This window comes from Peromyscus eremicus, chromosome 1 (genome assembly GCF_949786415.1).
Source record: "Peromyscus eremicus chromosome 1, PerEre_H2_v1, whole genome shotgun sequence".
In the NCBI taxonomy this organism is placed as follows: Eukaryota; Metazoa; Chordata; class Mammalia; order Rodentia; family Cricetidae; genus Peromyscus; species Peromyscus eremicus.
In genome coordinates, this window is record NC_081416.1 from 124,844,224 (window position 1) to 124,857,922 (window position 13,699).

General features: G+C 48.8%; 1 protein-coding gene across 1 annotated transcript in view; it reads right to left on the reverse strand.

The window, feature by feature from the left end:
- The window catches only part of Rgma (repulsive guidance molecule BMP co-receptor a), a 45,736-nt gene extending 41,775 nt beyond the window's left edge, over positions 1-3,961 (reverse strand). The window contains exon 1 of the mRNA XM_059272992.1: positions 3,835-3,961. Coding sequence (XP_059128975.1) covers positions 3,835-3,848 — 14 coding nt within the window. The 5' untranslated portion in view covers positions 3,849-3,961. The remainder of the gene's footprint in view (positions 1-3,834) is intronic.
- Between the last annotated feature and the right edge of the window lie 9,738 nt (positions 3,962-13,699).

Genomic DNA, 13,699 nt, shown 5'->3' on the forward strand with positions numbered 1-13,699 from the left:
TTCACACTCTGGCTAAGTGCAGTATTTTCATTTCTGAAAATCCGACCTCTGGGCAGCAGTACTTTAAATAGACAACTGAAAAACTCAAAGTAAATCCCACGGGGAGCTCCATCATTAACCCTCTGCGTAAACTGCTTGCTCACACCTTCATTTCTCACGCGGAGGGCGTGGGGTTGCAGGCTCATCAATTAGCAGCGCCTTTAAAATGTTTTAAATAAAAGACTTCTGCATTTACATCGTCGATTTCTGCCAAGATTTCAAAACTGCTTCTTCTTGTCCTGAGAATTAGGAAGTTTTATACCTCACCCGGCTTCCTGCCTCTGACCCTTGATTAAACCGTGTACAGCATGTTCCACCCAAAGGACACGGAAGTCTGCCTGATGTTACGCCTGGTAAAGCGGTCCTTCGCTTTTTGAGTCATCCCCGTTCATGACTAAGAGAAGGGGGATGTAATCGGGCTGTGGGTTAAAGAGAGAGGAGTCTAGCCAGGCGGTGGTGGCGCTTGCCTTTAATCCCAGCACTCGGGAGGCAGAGCCAGGCGGATCCCTGTGAGTTCGAGGCCAGCCTGGGCTACCAAATGAGTTCCAGGAAAGGCGCAAAGCTACACAGAGAAACCCTGTCTCGAAAAACCAAAAAAAAAAAAAAAAAAAAGAGAGAGAGGAGTCTGTCTTTTGGGCTGGAAACCAGACAGATGGGGAAACCAGACTGTCTTCACCGGGTTAACTTCAGTTTAGGGTTGTTGAACGACTAAACAATGAATATTGAGAAACACAAAGCCATTCTCCTCGAGGATCCCACGAGAAACAGAAACAGACAAAGGTAATTTGAACAATGACATCTTAGAGGGGTTTCGCCTAATTTATTTAGCAGAATTAGCATATTCCAATTAGTCTGTGAGGCCTTCTGATAATCCTCCTCTGGTTTTGCTGTTTCACATGGGTGTACCCATTTCCCCTCCCCCAACTCTGGGTGCCTGCTTTTGAAGGTTTCAGGGGGCATACCTGCCCCTTTGTCTCCCCTGCATACTTTAAGGCATGACCAAATTTTGCAGCCATATATGGTTTTTAAAATGGGCTTGAACCCAATTCATTTAGCAAGGTTGTAGCAGAAAAGAGCACATTAGAGCCGTGCTTCTCAACCTTCCTAATGCCGTGACCCTTTAAGACAGGGCCTCATGTTGTGGTGACCCCCAACCACAAAATTCTGTTGCTATTTCATAACTGTAATTTTGCTACTGTTATGAATTGTAGAATACAGATATCTGATATGCAGGCATCTGATATGTGACCCCTGTGAAAGGACTGTTGGACCCAGGGTGGCGACCCACGGGTTGAGAACCACTGATCTAGACTTAGAACTATGGCCATTCCCCTTGACCTCTTTGGAATCCTTTTCCAGGAAATGAAAATGCCAGCAACCGTACAAATGCCAGCCTGCTTCCTGGGAGCAGTGAGCATCCTGGTAAAGGGGGCTGGGTCCCTCTGTCCTGGCTTCAGGGGTGTGTAGTATCTATGCCTTTAATTCTGAACTTGGACTACAGAAGGCTGCTGAGGAGCAGACTCAAGGGCCTGTATTAAACAGGAGCTTCCAAGCCTGCCTTCTACATCAGCCCACATACTGGGCACGCAGCAGTGAAAGGCAGATATGCTCTCCTCTATTAAGATGACAAGGTAGTCAAAGGTCCCTTTTGTCATGCTTATTAAGCAAATACGTGCGAGTGGGGAGACAGAACCAAGACAGAATGGTGGGGGTATGATGGGCAGACCAGCCACACATCATGTGTATTAGGAGTGAAAGCACCAGTCTTCACCAGGGAAGGAAATGAGGAGCAGGGTTTTTTTTGAGGGGGGGCGGGGGGTAAGGGAAGGAGGTTGGAGCTAGGGATGTGGCTCGGCTGGTAGAGTGCTTGCCTGGCATGCACAAAGCCTTGGGTTCGATTCCCAACGGTGCACATATCAGGTGACAGCGTTCAGACGGGAAAGGTAGGAGAATCAGAAGTTCAAGGTCATTTCTGGCTAGGTAGAGAAGTCAAGAGCAGTTGGGGATACATAAGACTTACCAGGAAAGAAGAAAGAACAAGGAGGTTGGGTCCCCCCCTTACTACCACGGCAACCCAGAGGAGTCCGGGGGTGGGGAGGGAGTGGGGGACACACTTTATCACAGGCAGAAAGCCACAAGGCTCTCCAAGGCGCAGAGTGCCCTTCCCACAGAGAGCTCATCCCCTGCTAGTATCAGCTGGCCTGGAAGGTGGCAGCACAAACCAGCCATAAAGAATGCACAGCCTGCCTGGATGTGTGGGTGCCCCACCCAGAGCCTTTGTCCATCTGCATGCCATCCCGCCGTCAGTCATTTCAGTGAAGCAGGCTTGCTTGTCATGATGCTTTGGTAGGTGAAAAGTGGAAATTCTTCCCCTCGTGTGTAGAGAAAAAGAGACCATTTGGGGGTACACTCTTCCCTTTCAGTGCAGATGACATGACACTTGCCCAGATCTTTAGTTACCCCTGAAGAGTGCACTTAAACATCTAATCTCTTTTCTAAGGGTCATGGCTTAACATTAATTTCACAAATCACCTATATAGATATAGATACACTGGAGAGCAGTAAGGTGACCACACAGGCTTTCCAGATCCCGGGGCGAGAAAGGCACCAGGTGACTGTCTACCTTGTTTTTGCTGGAAGATCCTAAAACTACACAAAGGGAGTGGAAGTCCTTGAGGTGTCTAATACACTAATACAATTCACCATTCGGTCCCTGGAGCTAAGCTCCAGGCATCAGGATGTTCCAGCTCCGCAGGAAGGCAGGGACACTTGCAAACTAGTCTTTCTGGGCATGTCTAGTCCCCATCTCTCCACCTCGCACAGGCGTCTATTTTGAGGACGCCCAACTTTGTGGCTTGAGAGGAAGGTACAGCTCCCCATTTCCGCTAGATGGCGATATTTTCCCTAATCCATCAGCCTCAAGACACCCAATTTATAAAATAAATACAATCCAACGCCTTCCGAAACCACACCACATAATAACAGCGCAAGACTCCCATTAAAATCCCAGTCTGGGGAAATTGACTCTCCCTCTGAGCAAATCTAATGCAATTACTTTACTAAGATGCAATCTAGAGTTGCATCCGAGCGTCTTTCACATTTGCACCGGTCCCCCAATACACCTGCCCCTCTTCCCTAGTTCAGACCTGGGAATGAGCCAAGGCGCAAGTGAGGCGCTGAGTGTCTTGCCTTCCTCTCCACTTAGGAACGTCGAGCCTTTCCGGATTCTCTCCCCTTAGCACCCACCCCAAGTCTTGCACCTTCCTGCACACCGGACAATCCCAAGCAAGGCGTCACTTACACTTGAGCCTGGAAGGTGTACAACGCCAACGTCCCCCCACACCTCACCCCGGCAGGCGCGCTCGTTTTCAGCCTCTGCACCCCCAGCCTGGATGAAGCGAGCAAATGGGGTTTCACAGTCGGTCGGCAGGGTGGTTAGACCTGTCCAGAGCTCTGAGGGTCAGGAGGGGCTCTTGCCTCAGGAAGAGGTGGCCGCGCAGGAGAGAGGGAGCTCCAGGCCGGTTCACAGTGGGTGAGACGTGCGCCGGGTCTGCCCAGCCGCGCGCAGCGCCTGCTGCCCGCAGGACAGCATTTTAGAGGGGAAAAAAAAGAACAAACACCAAACCACAAAACTTTCCGGCTGCCAAGAGCGAAGGCGATTCATCCCAGGCAAAGCCCCAAATGTGTGAGATGAGACACCGGGTTGGGGGAGCCGCAGATCAGTGCGGTGGCAGCCGCAAGTGCCGGCGGCGCCTTGGGGACGTCAGGACCCCTTGCCCCGCTGTCTGCGCTTACCTTGGCGGCTGCATGAGCCCCTCCAGCCCGCGGGGGGTGGCGCTGGCGGGGCTGAGCGCGAAGACTAGGTGTGGGGCGGTCGCTCGTGGGCCCCTGGGCGAGGTGGGAGGGGCCCGGCTAGAGCTGGTCCCCGCAGCTCCGCGGACTCAGGAGCGGCCCGGGGCGCGCCGCCTGCTCCCGGGCTGCATGCCTGCGAGCGCCTGGAGGAGCCGGCCCCGGGAGCGGTTGGCTGGCCAGTGCTTCCCGGGAGCAGGGCTCGGGCGGCGCAGCCTGCGCTTCCGAGACAACTGCAGAGTAGGGCGACTCGGGCTAACCTGCTCCCTCGCCCGGCCCGTCGCCGCCACCGCCACCGCCACCGCCGCGCGGTGTCGCGAGGTTCGTTTGCGCGCGGCGGGGAGGGGGCGGGCCGGGCGCCCCGGGAGCGGGCGGGGGGCGAGCGCGGGCGGGGCGGAGGGAGGGGCGGGAGAGGTGGGGTCGGGGCTCCGAAGGCTCCGCCCCTCCGCGGTCCCACCCTTGCCGATCCGTGCTAGTGGGGTGTGTGAGGACTTGGGGGCGCGCCTGCCAGAAAGCGCACACTTTCCCTGCGGGCTCGCGATCCCGGGGTGCCAGCAGCAAGTGCGGAGACCCTCCCTGCTGCCAACGCAACCAACTTTCCTAACCCAGGGCAAAGATGTCGTGGAGTCCACATTTTCAATCTGGGGACCCTCGGTGGTCAAAGGTTTCTTATCGTGGATAAATATTGACCTCTGCCGAGCCGCGCCTTTGTTCTAATGGGATTTTACTCCCGTTTAAGAATCTTATTGGAAAAAATAAATAGTATGTGTATCGCATGCTCAGTGCCCGTATATACTCGACTACAATTACACATTTGCAGAGTCTGAAGTAAAAGGACCGTCTCGCACGCCCTCCCGACTGCGGTCCAGCCTCAGAGGTAACCTCCGGTCACTGCGTCTTCCCACCACCCTACCCCGCCCTCCTCGCATAGATTGCCAGAGGAAACTCCAGGGCTTCTCAAAAGGATTCTTCATGCAGCTCACGCACACAGTGGTGAGCACCGCCAAGCCCGCAGGGGCTCATCCCCAGGGTCTCGCCCCAACGCCACGTGTAGGTCTGAAACCCTAGCTGGGGTGTGAAGTCAGCCGGGACACACACCCAAATTAGCACTGCACAGTTAGCGCTGCCAGGACATTTTAGACAGGGTTACGACCTGACCTTCCCTTTATACTGAACCAAGCGCTTGAATTTTGATAGGATGGGAACTCCATATTTAATGAAAAGGTATCGTTGCTATTAAGACACCATCGTTATTTATTCTGTGGTCTTAAGGGATGTGGTTTTGAACTCGATGTCCTGCGTTTTATTGGCCAAATGAATTTGGATAATCTATAACTGAGCTATAAATAAGATCCACGTGCTTTTAGCAGGAAGGGATTGGGTGTTGCAGTTGGCTAGTTTCCATAATTAGCCTCGACCTTGGACAAAACTTTTGGGTCTGCTAAGCCTCAGTTTCCTTGTCTATAAATATGGGAGTTGTACCAGAAAATGTGTGTGTGTGTGTGTGTGTGTGTGTGTGTGTGTGTGTGTGTTTATCTTTCTTTTTCACATTCCGTCATCTTCTGCTTAGGGACGCTCCCCAACCCCATTCCCAAATCCCAGGTGTTGTTTTCCTGGCTCTGACATCAATCTGTAATTACGCCTTTATTTGTGGTCTTCTCATCATACTGTAAGTGGTCAGGAACCTCTCCTTGGGTCATCATGCCATCCCCAGCACCCAGGAGAGTCTGGTGTATTGCAGATACACAGTAATTGCTATCACTCAGTCCCCTCTCTCTCTCTCTCTCTCTCCTTTTAAAAAATGCTCTTTGGAAAAGCCTGGCATTTCACAATTTATGTCTCATTTTCAAAAGTCATCCTTGGAAAGTACCAGGTAGGGTTTTCTCACTTTGGGGTACAAACAGCCTACTTCCTGGACCAGACTTTAAATCTCAGCTCAACTGTGGGTCAGTGGAGGAAGCCAGAGTTACTTACCTTGATGAGCGTGGTCGATGAAGACAAGCCTATAAATACTACTCATCCATACTCAATTCCAGTGGAACTATGCACAGGCAGCTGAAATATGCCTGTGAGCACTGTCTTTAAATAAGGCCATGGGGGTATGTTGAGGGTGCCAATTAACAACTGTACATGGCTTCAAGAATAATCTAGAAACGTTCCTAATATAAAACTCCAGGGAACCTTTGTTTTTCTTTTGACCCTGAATTCCTTAGGCATAGGAACAGAAAATAGGCTAACTTGGACTCAAGACTGTTTTGTTTGTTTGTTTGAATAAGGCAGTAGCAAATTAGAACAGGAAGCAGCAAGCCACAGAAATATCTATAGCAGTTTTTTTTTCTCTCCTCCTCTTCCTCCTCCTCCTCCTCCTCCTCCTCCACTTCCCCCTCTCCCTCCCCCTCCCCCTCCTCCTCTTTCTTCCTTTTGGTTTCTGGGTTTCTTTGATTAGCCTTGACTGTTCTGGAATTTGCTCTACTCTGTAGACCAGGCTGGCCTCGAACTCAGAGATTTGCCTACCTCTGCCTCCAGAGTGCTAGGATTAAAGGCGGGCGCCACTACACGCGGCCCCAGTTTCTCTTCTGCTGTGCAGAGTAGCAGAGCGAGAGTTAAAATCTGGCTTCATAGAAAGGCAGCTGGGGCGTCTACTCCTTTCCGGCCGCTCTTTCCTTCCTTTTGTGAGAAGGAGGGCTTGCTGGCCACGGAGAGGCCAGGTCGCCAGGCTGCCACTAGCAGCAGCAGATAGGCGAGAGAAGAGCCAACGGCCGGCTTGCGAGAAGCGCCCGGCGTTGGCGCACCCGGGAGGCGGCTCTCCTCCGAGCACCACGCCCCGCGGGCGGGAAAGCTGGCGGAGCTCCCGGGGTGTGGAGCAATTTGCTGTTTCTGTCGGTTGCAAATGAGTGGTGGCACCTGCTGGGCGAGAAGGCACCCTCAGAAAGTGAATGCAACATGAGTAGAGGAGAGATTCCTTCTTGCCTGACGGACAAAACAGGCACATGGCGGGCTATCTCTCAAGGGTCGGAGTACCCCCCACCCCACCGCGCGCCCCCACGCTCAACCCATCTTTCTCGATAACTTCAAGTGCAGAGCTGTAGAAGCATAGCTTGGACTCAAGAGTACCGAGTCAGAACTCGGCCAAGACCCGGTGGAGAAAGAGTGTCACTCTAGCTCACCCCTGGCCCTAGTGGCATCAGGGAAGGCAGTCAGCGCTGGGAGCTTGCCCTCTCGGATCCGTGTAGGGGTTTTGTATCAAACACTTACTTCATCATCAGGCCCGAGGCTGGACCCTGCAAGGACGTCTTGATTGCACAACACAGTCTTTGCCCTGAGCCACCTGTAGCGTAGTTGGAAAACAGGAGGAAAAGGATCTTTCTGAGGAGTGGCAGGCTCCTTGTCCATCGGTGTAGACCCCTCCCTCCAATAAAACAGTCCTAATAAAATCTGCACTTGCAAATGCTACTTTGGGTCCACCTGCTGGCCCTCCCTTCCAAACAGTGACCTTATGAAGCTGTGACCTGCTAAAAGAAGTAAGTGTGAAAGGGAGGGTCGTAGCTGCATGATCTGACATTGCCCGTTAGATTTTATCCTGGCCAGCAGCTGTGGGGTGTGTTGGGTTTGGGGGTCCATGGAATGAGGAACATGCAGGCCATATGGTAGAAAACCACACAAAAGGGAGATGTTTTAACGAGGCCAAAGAAACAACCGAGTTTCAAACAATTTACATCCGTTCTAAAAACGGACACCAAGGTAGTAACTAGATTAAGTAAGTTTGTGGGAACTGTCAAGACAGCTCAGCAGGGTGAAGGTGATTGCTGCAGCAGCTTACCGCCAAGACAGATGACCTGAGTCCCATCAGTCCCTGCACCCACGTGATAGGAGGGGAGAACGGACTACAGAAAGTTGGGGTTTGACTGCCGTCTTCACTGAGGAGTGAGCAGAAGAGAACCATAGAAGGTAGGTAGCTGAGTTGAAAAAGAATAGAAATGGATGACTGGAACTTCGTTACCGGCAGAGACAAGAGGCAGAAGAGCAGCCAGGAGATCCTATTACTCTTGGTTCCTGGACACATAGAAGACACTAGGAAGAAGGAGCTGTTGGAGGCCCACGTTGCACGGGATTGAGGAATAAAGAAATACCAAAGTGGCAGAAGTGAGGTGGGCAGATAACTCTGTGGGAGAATGCTTGCCCAGCAAGTGCAAGACCCTGGGTTTGATCCTTAACACTACAAAGGATAAAAACATATGGAAACCATGAAGTTCTGCTACAAAGAGCTGAAGAAGGGGAGACTTGGGAAGAGAGAGGTGGATGATAATCAGACTCACGTGGCTGGGCACCGCCAAGCCATCCTTGGAAAGTCACTTAGTTTTCTATACCTGATAATATGTGTGAATGTTTAATCTAAAAACCCAGGGCCTGTGCACATGGGTGCCGGTCAGTGGGTGAACATGTTACATTAGCCTGGTAAACTGGATTCTATTCCTGGAGCCCACGTAAAAAGCTGAATGCAAGGATTGCATCTGTCATTGAGTACCTGTAGTGAAATGGGAAGTGGAGACAGGGGAATGGCCTGGAAGCTTGTAGGCTAGCTAGCCTGGAGTCCACAGCATAGCAGCAGCAACAGGAGAGATCTTGCCTCAAAAACAAGGCAGAAGGAGAGAGCTGACTCCAAAAGCTGTCCTCAGACCTCCTCCTGCACGATGTGGCATATAGATGGCTGACATTGTTACACACACACACACACACACACACACACACACACACACACACACACTATCATGACGGACATTGTCAGCTTTTGAGCCCCATCTGCTGAGTATGGTAGAATGGTAATCAAAGTAAAATGAGGATTGGGTTTGTTTAAAAAAAAAAAAAATCAACTATCAGTCCTAGGAACAGAAAACAAACACCACATTTCTTCATTTATTTATCTTTTTCCTTCATGACTTTAGGCAACAGAATAAAGTCACTTGGTAGTGGACTTTTCTGTGAAGCTGACTGATTTAGACATGAGTGTAGTTGGAGGGTTTGGGTAGCCGCAGCTGCAGACCAGCTGGGATGTGGTCAGTGAACATCTCCTCCCATCCCACAATAGCACCCACAGAAGCCAGGCCTTGACAGTCTAGAGGCCTTGGGAACCAGCTTGGCAGGCCGCATTCCCTTTGTGGTGATCTGGAAGGTGGGGAGGCCTGCTGGCTTCTTATTCTTCTGGGCTGGGGGGGGGATCCCTTTGGATTTTGTTTGGCAATCATTTACTAAGTTCCTCCCCTACAAGCACAGTCAGTATCCATCATCGATGCTGCCTATGTCCTTGTACCATCCTAACAGGTAAGAATTAGTCGTTGTATTTTATAGGAAACGGGTTCCAAAGTGAATAAGCAATCAGGATTCGCATTCATGTCTACCTGAGTCCAAAGCCGATGCATTTTAAATCAATTTGGTAGCCTTCCCCCCGCCCCATTTCCTTACCTTTCTTGCTAGGCTCAGGACAGAACTACTACACACCCCATGTCCTAGGGAGTCAGCATGGACCTCTGCTTTCTATAGTGCTGCCAAACCTAGCGGAGTAAGCCCTTCATGTTGTCACCCACAGTGAAATGCATCCAATGTTCATGGATGAGCTCCACTGGTACATTGTGGGCTCCGAGGACTCCGAGTCATGTGAACCACAGGGACGCTCAGAGAGACACTGTACTTCATTAAGCACTCTGATGAGTGTCCTAAGAATGAGGGAGTCATACCCGTTTCATGGGCTCTTGTTTTGGTTGCTAAACTTTGGGTCCTTCTGGAGGAAATCTCACTGGTTGGATAGAAACAAATCATACTTCACACAGGGAGATCTTGGTTTCCAGTGAAGACTAATTTTAAAGGTTCCCATAGGAAAGCACCAAAAATTGAATGCAGACTACAGAGCAGACACATTTATCCATGGATAGGAGGGGGAGGGGAGAGAGAGAGAGAGAGAGTCAGAGTTTTAGAGTGTTAAGATTTATCAGAAGGTACTACTTGAGGTGTTCAATCATGTGTGTATGCATGCACATATGACATATATGTATATACACATACACATACATATATACATATATATTACACACACATTATATATACATATACACACATACACATATACATATCACACACACACACACACATATGGACTTGCTATATAGCCCAGTCTGGCCTTGAACTCTCCACACTCTGGAGTGCTGGGATTACATGTTTGTGTAATCACTATTCCTGGCTTCATTGATCTTATAACAAAAAATATCACTAGTATTTAGACTATTGATGTGATATTTGATTAGGGTAAGGCTGGACTGTTGTAAAGAGGAAACTCAATAATAAGACTTCAAGAACAAAGTTTATTTATTGCAGTCTAGGGTGAACTTCTAGGTTGGCAGGAGACTCTGCTCCATGTGGTCATTCAGATTCTTGCCAGTCATTGTTTCATTCAGTCTCCCTCCCTAAAGCCCTATTGTGATATAAATAGTTAGAGCTGGAGTGTTGCATGACTGGGTTGCAGTGTAAGCAGGGCAAAGCATGTGGAGGAGGACTGGCTTCTCATATGTCCCTATCTAGCTGCAAGGGAAGCTGGAATATTAAAGTTGCTGGGCAGTTATCAACTTCTTTCTGTGCAACAGGGAATTTAGATTGTTGTTGCCTAGCAATATTTGGTTGACAACTTGCAGCTGAGTAATTTTGTTTTTTGAGACAGGGTCTCTACATAGTCCTGGCTTTCCTGGAACTCACTATTTAGACCAGCCTGACCTTGAACTCATAGAGATCTGCCTTCCTCTGCCTCCTGAGTGCTAGGATAAAAGCTGTGCAACACCATGCCCAGATCAGGAATGCATTTTATTGATCTAACATGGCATAGAGGGAAAGTGCTGGTTCTGGACCCAAAGGACCCGAGTTTGAATCTGTGTCTCTCGTACTGGAAAAGATGGCCCATGTTTTCTTTGACTGCTGTACCCTCCCTCCTTCAAAAGCCACTGGGAGGATTATGAACACCACAGCTGTTTGATATCATTATTCCAAGTTGGAATAGATGAAAATGACCTTGAGCTAGCTAAAGAACTGGAATTTCGTTTGAGAGCCAAACCGTCTTATAGAATCTGAAGACAGGACATCTAAAGATGAACTTCCGTGGGGAAGGCCTGGGATTAGAACTGGAAATATTTGAGAGGAACAGGATGAAAGAGGGGAAACCCCAGGAGTCATCGATGTCTTAGCAAATACTATCGGTACTAACTTTGACCTTGATCTTGACTGGATCCATTTCTCTCCATCTCAACTCCTCACTTTTGAACCTTGCTTGGATGGTAATAACCCTTTGTCTGGTCTCTCTGCATCCATTCTCGTGCTCTCGAATCCAGTCTTTGACACAGCAACCAGAACGGAGTGTAGAATTGTTTACGAGATCCTGTCTTCTCTTTGAGACTTCAACGGTCTCTTGACAGTGTGTTGACTAAAACTTGTCATGGCTTCCTGTAGCCTGTAACCGTGAGGATTTCTCCGACAGCACTTACCACTCTGCCCTTCCCACTTTGCCTTAGCTACTCGACCCAGCTGCATCTAAATGTGTATTCTACATCTGGCTCTTGCCTCAGGGCCTTTGCTCTAGCTATTACCCCTGCATGGAAGCCTCTCAAGAACTTCTCCTTTTAGCAATTTGCATCTCAGTATTAAATCTCAGCATGGTCTCTCTCTTACTCACCACCCTATTTTCTTTCCTTCTCTACTCAATACTTACCATGATTTTACACTTTTCTTACTAATCTATGTTTATTGTTATCCAATTCCTTTTTTTTTTTTAAAAAATAAGGGAGGCACATCTTCTCTTTAAAAGTTATTTATTTTTATTTTATGTGTATGCATGTTCTGCCTGCATCTGTTTTTAGGCAACACATCTGTGCCTGGTGGCGGCATAGTCAGAAGAGGGTGTCAGATTCCATGGAACTGAAGTTAAGGACAGTTGTGAGCTGCCATGTGGGTGCTGGGAACTGAACCCAGGTCCTCTGCAAGAGCAGCCAATGCTGTTAACAGCTGAGCGTCTCTCCAGCCCCAGTTGGTACTCCGTTCACAGAATTCAACATGTCAACAAGTAAAATCTTTGTAAAAGTAGGCAACTCTTTATTTATCTCTTTTGCTCAGGGATCCTTTTAGAATAAACTGTATAAATTTAAAAACAAACAAACAACAAACAAACAAACAAAAAACTTGCCTGGTGGTGGTGGCGGCACGTACCTTATATCCCAGCACTCGGAAGGCAGAAGCAGGCAGATCTCTATGAGTTCGAGGCCAGACTGGTCTGCAGAGCAAGTTCCAAGATAGCCAAGGCTACACAGAGAAACTGTCTCAAAAACAAACAAACAAACAAAAAATGACGACAAAACCCCAAAACTGTATGCTCACTGTTTCTGATCTTCTGAAAACTTAACTGTGTATTTTGAACTTTCCACTTCAACAAATACTGACTTACTATGCTTACATTACTTCCTTACATAGATACATCATACCTAACTTAACTTCCTTGTATTGGGCACTAGTGCACATTCTGATATAGAGACATTTTTACACATTCTTCATCATGTCTCCCACACACCTTTGAAATATTGAGTCAAAGGATGTCGATGCTCTTGGGTCTGATGACTTCCAGAAAAGCTGCAATTGTTTTCAGTGCCTCCTAGGAGTGTGAGAGTGCCAGCTTCCCAAGACCCCAGGAAGAGGACTGTAAATTTTTGTCAATTTGATGTACTAAAAATGCCACCTATGAAATGTATCAATTTATACCTTAAAATATCATCACCAGGAGTACAGAATTTTTCCCTTTGTTTATTGAGTTCTTGCTTCTGTCCTCCTTCACCCTGCTCACTCCCTTGGCTCCCTTTTGAAACTGGCACCTTATCTCCATGTGGTTTTCGCTTTCTTGGTTATGGATTTTCCTCTTTTGTCTTTATTGCGGGAATGAGGGGCATGGCTTCTCTCTGTGCTCTGCAGGCTCCCTGCAAGTGCCCTCTTCCACACTAGTAGAAAAGAAGTTACCTGGGTCTATTGCCTGAGGAGGTGTGCGAAGAAGTCAGCTGTGACTAAAGGGCTGGTCTCTTACAACCTGGCTCGAGGCTGTCAATCCCTTAGGAACTGTGTCTGAATGATCGTCGGGAGACCTTCACTTGGCCCAAAGCCATGAAACTGAGGCAGGGACATCTTCAAGAAGGGAAGTACCCTTCATCTGTTTTGTGAGTTTATGTAGAGTAGACTGAGGCCAACCAATCAGAGTCTTCATAGAGCATCCAAGCGCTGCAGACAAGTGAGCCTCTAGAGATACCTTCTGAGTCTTCAGGGAACGCTTTCAGTGATTGAGGCCTTAGCCTAGGTAAGCAGAACCTCTCAGTGCAGCAAATGGTACCGGCCAAGCTTTGGGCCAACTAACTCCCTATCAACCCTGAGAGAGATCACTGGTTTCAGGCTTAAACTGAGAAAGGGAATCCACTTTAGGGGTCAGCTCTTGATAGTTAAGTAGTCAATCAACATTTCCTCATTAGAATTTTATTTCTCTGTTCTTCTCTTCCCCAGAGGGCGTGATTTCCACTGGAGCTGATTTATTCTTAGGCTTGGTTACTGGAGAAGTTCTCAGCAAGAAACCCACATCTGAGACCTACTACTCTTTCCTGTGAGAAAGGATGCTCAGAAAGTCCCTTGCACAACCCGGGAGGGGACTGGTACCCAAACCAAGGAGATGAAAAGATCCAGCAGGAAGCTGGGTGTGGTCAGTTAAAGCATTGCTCTTTAATCTGAGTGTCCCCCTCCCTCCCTCCTC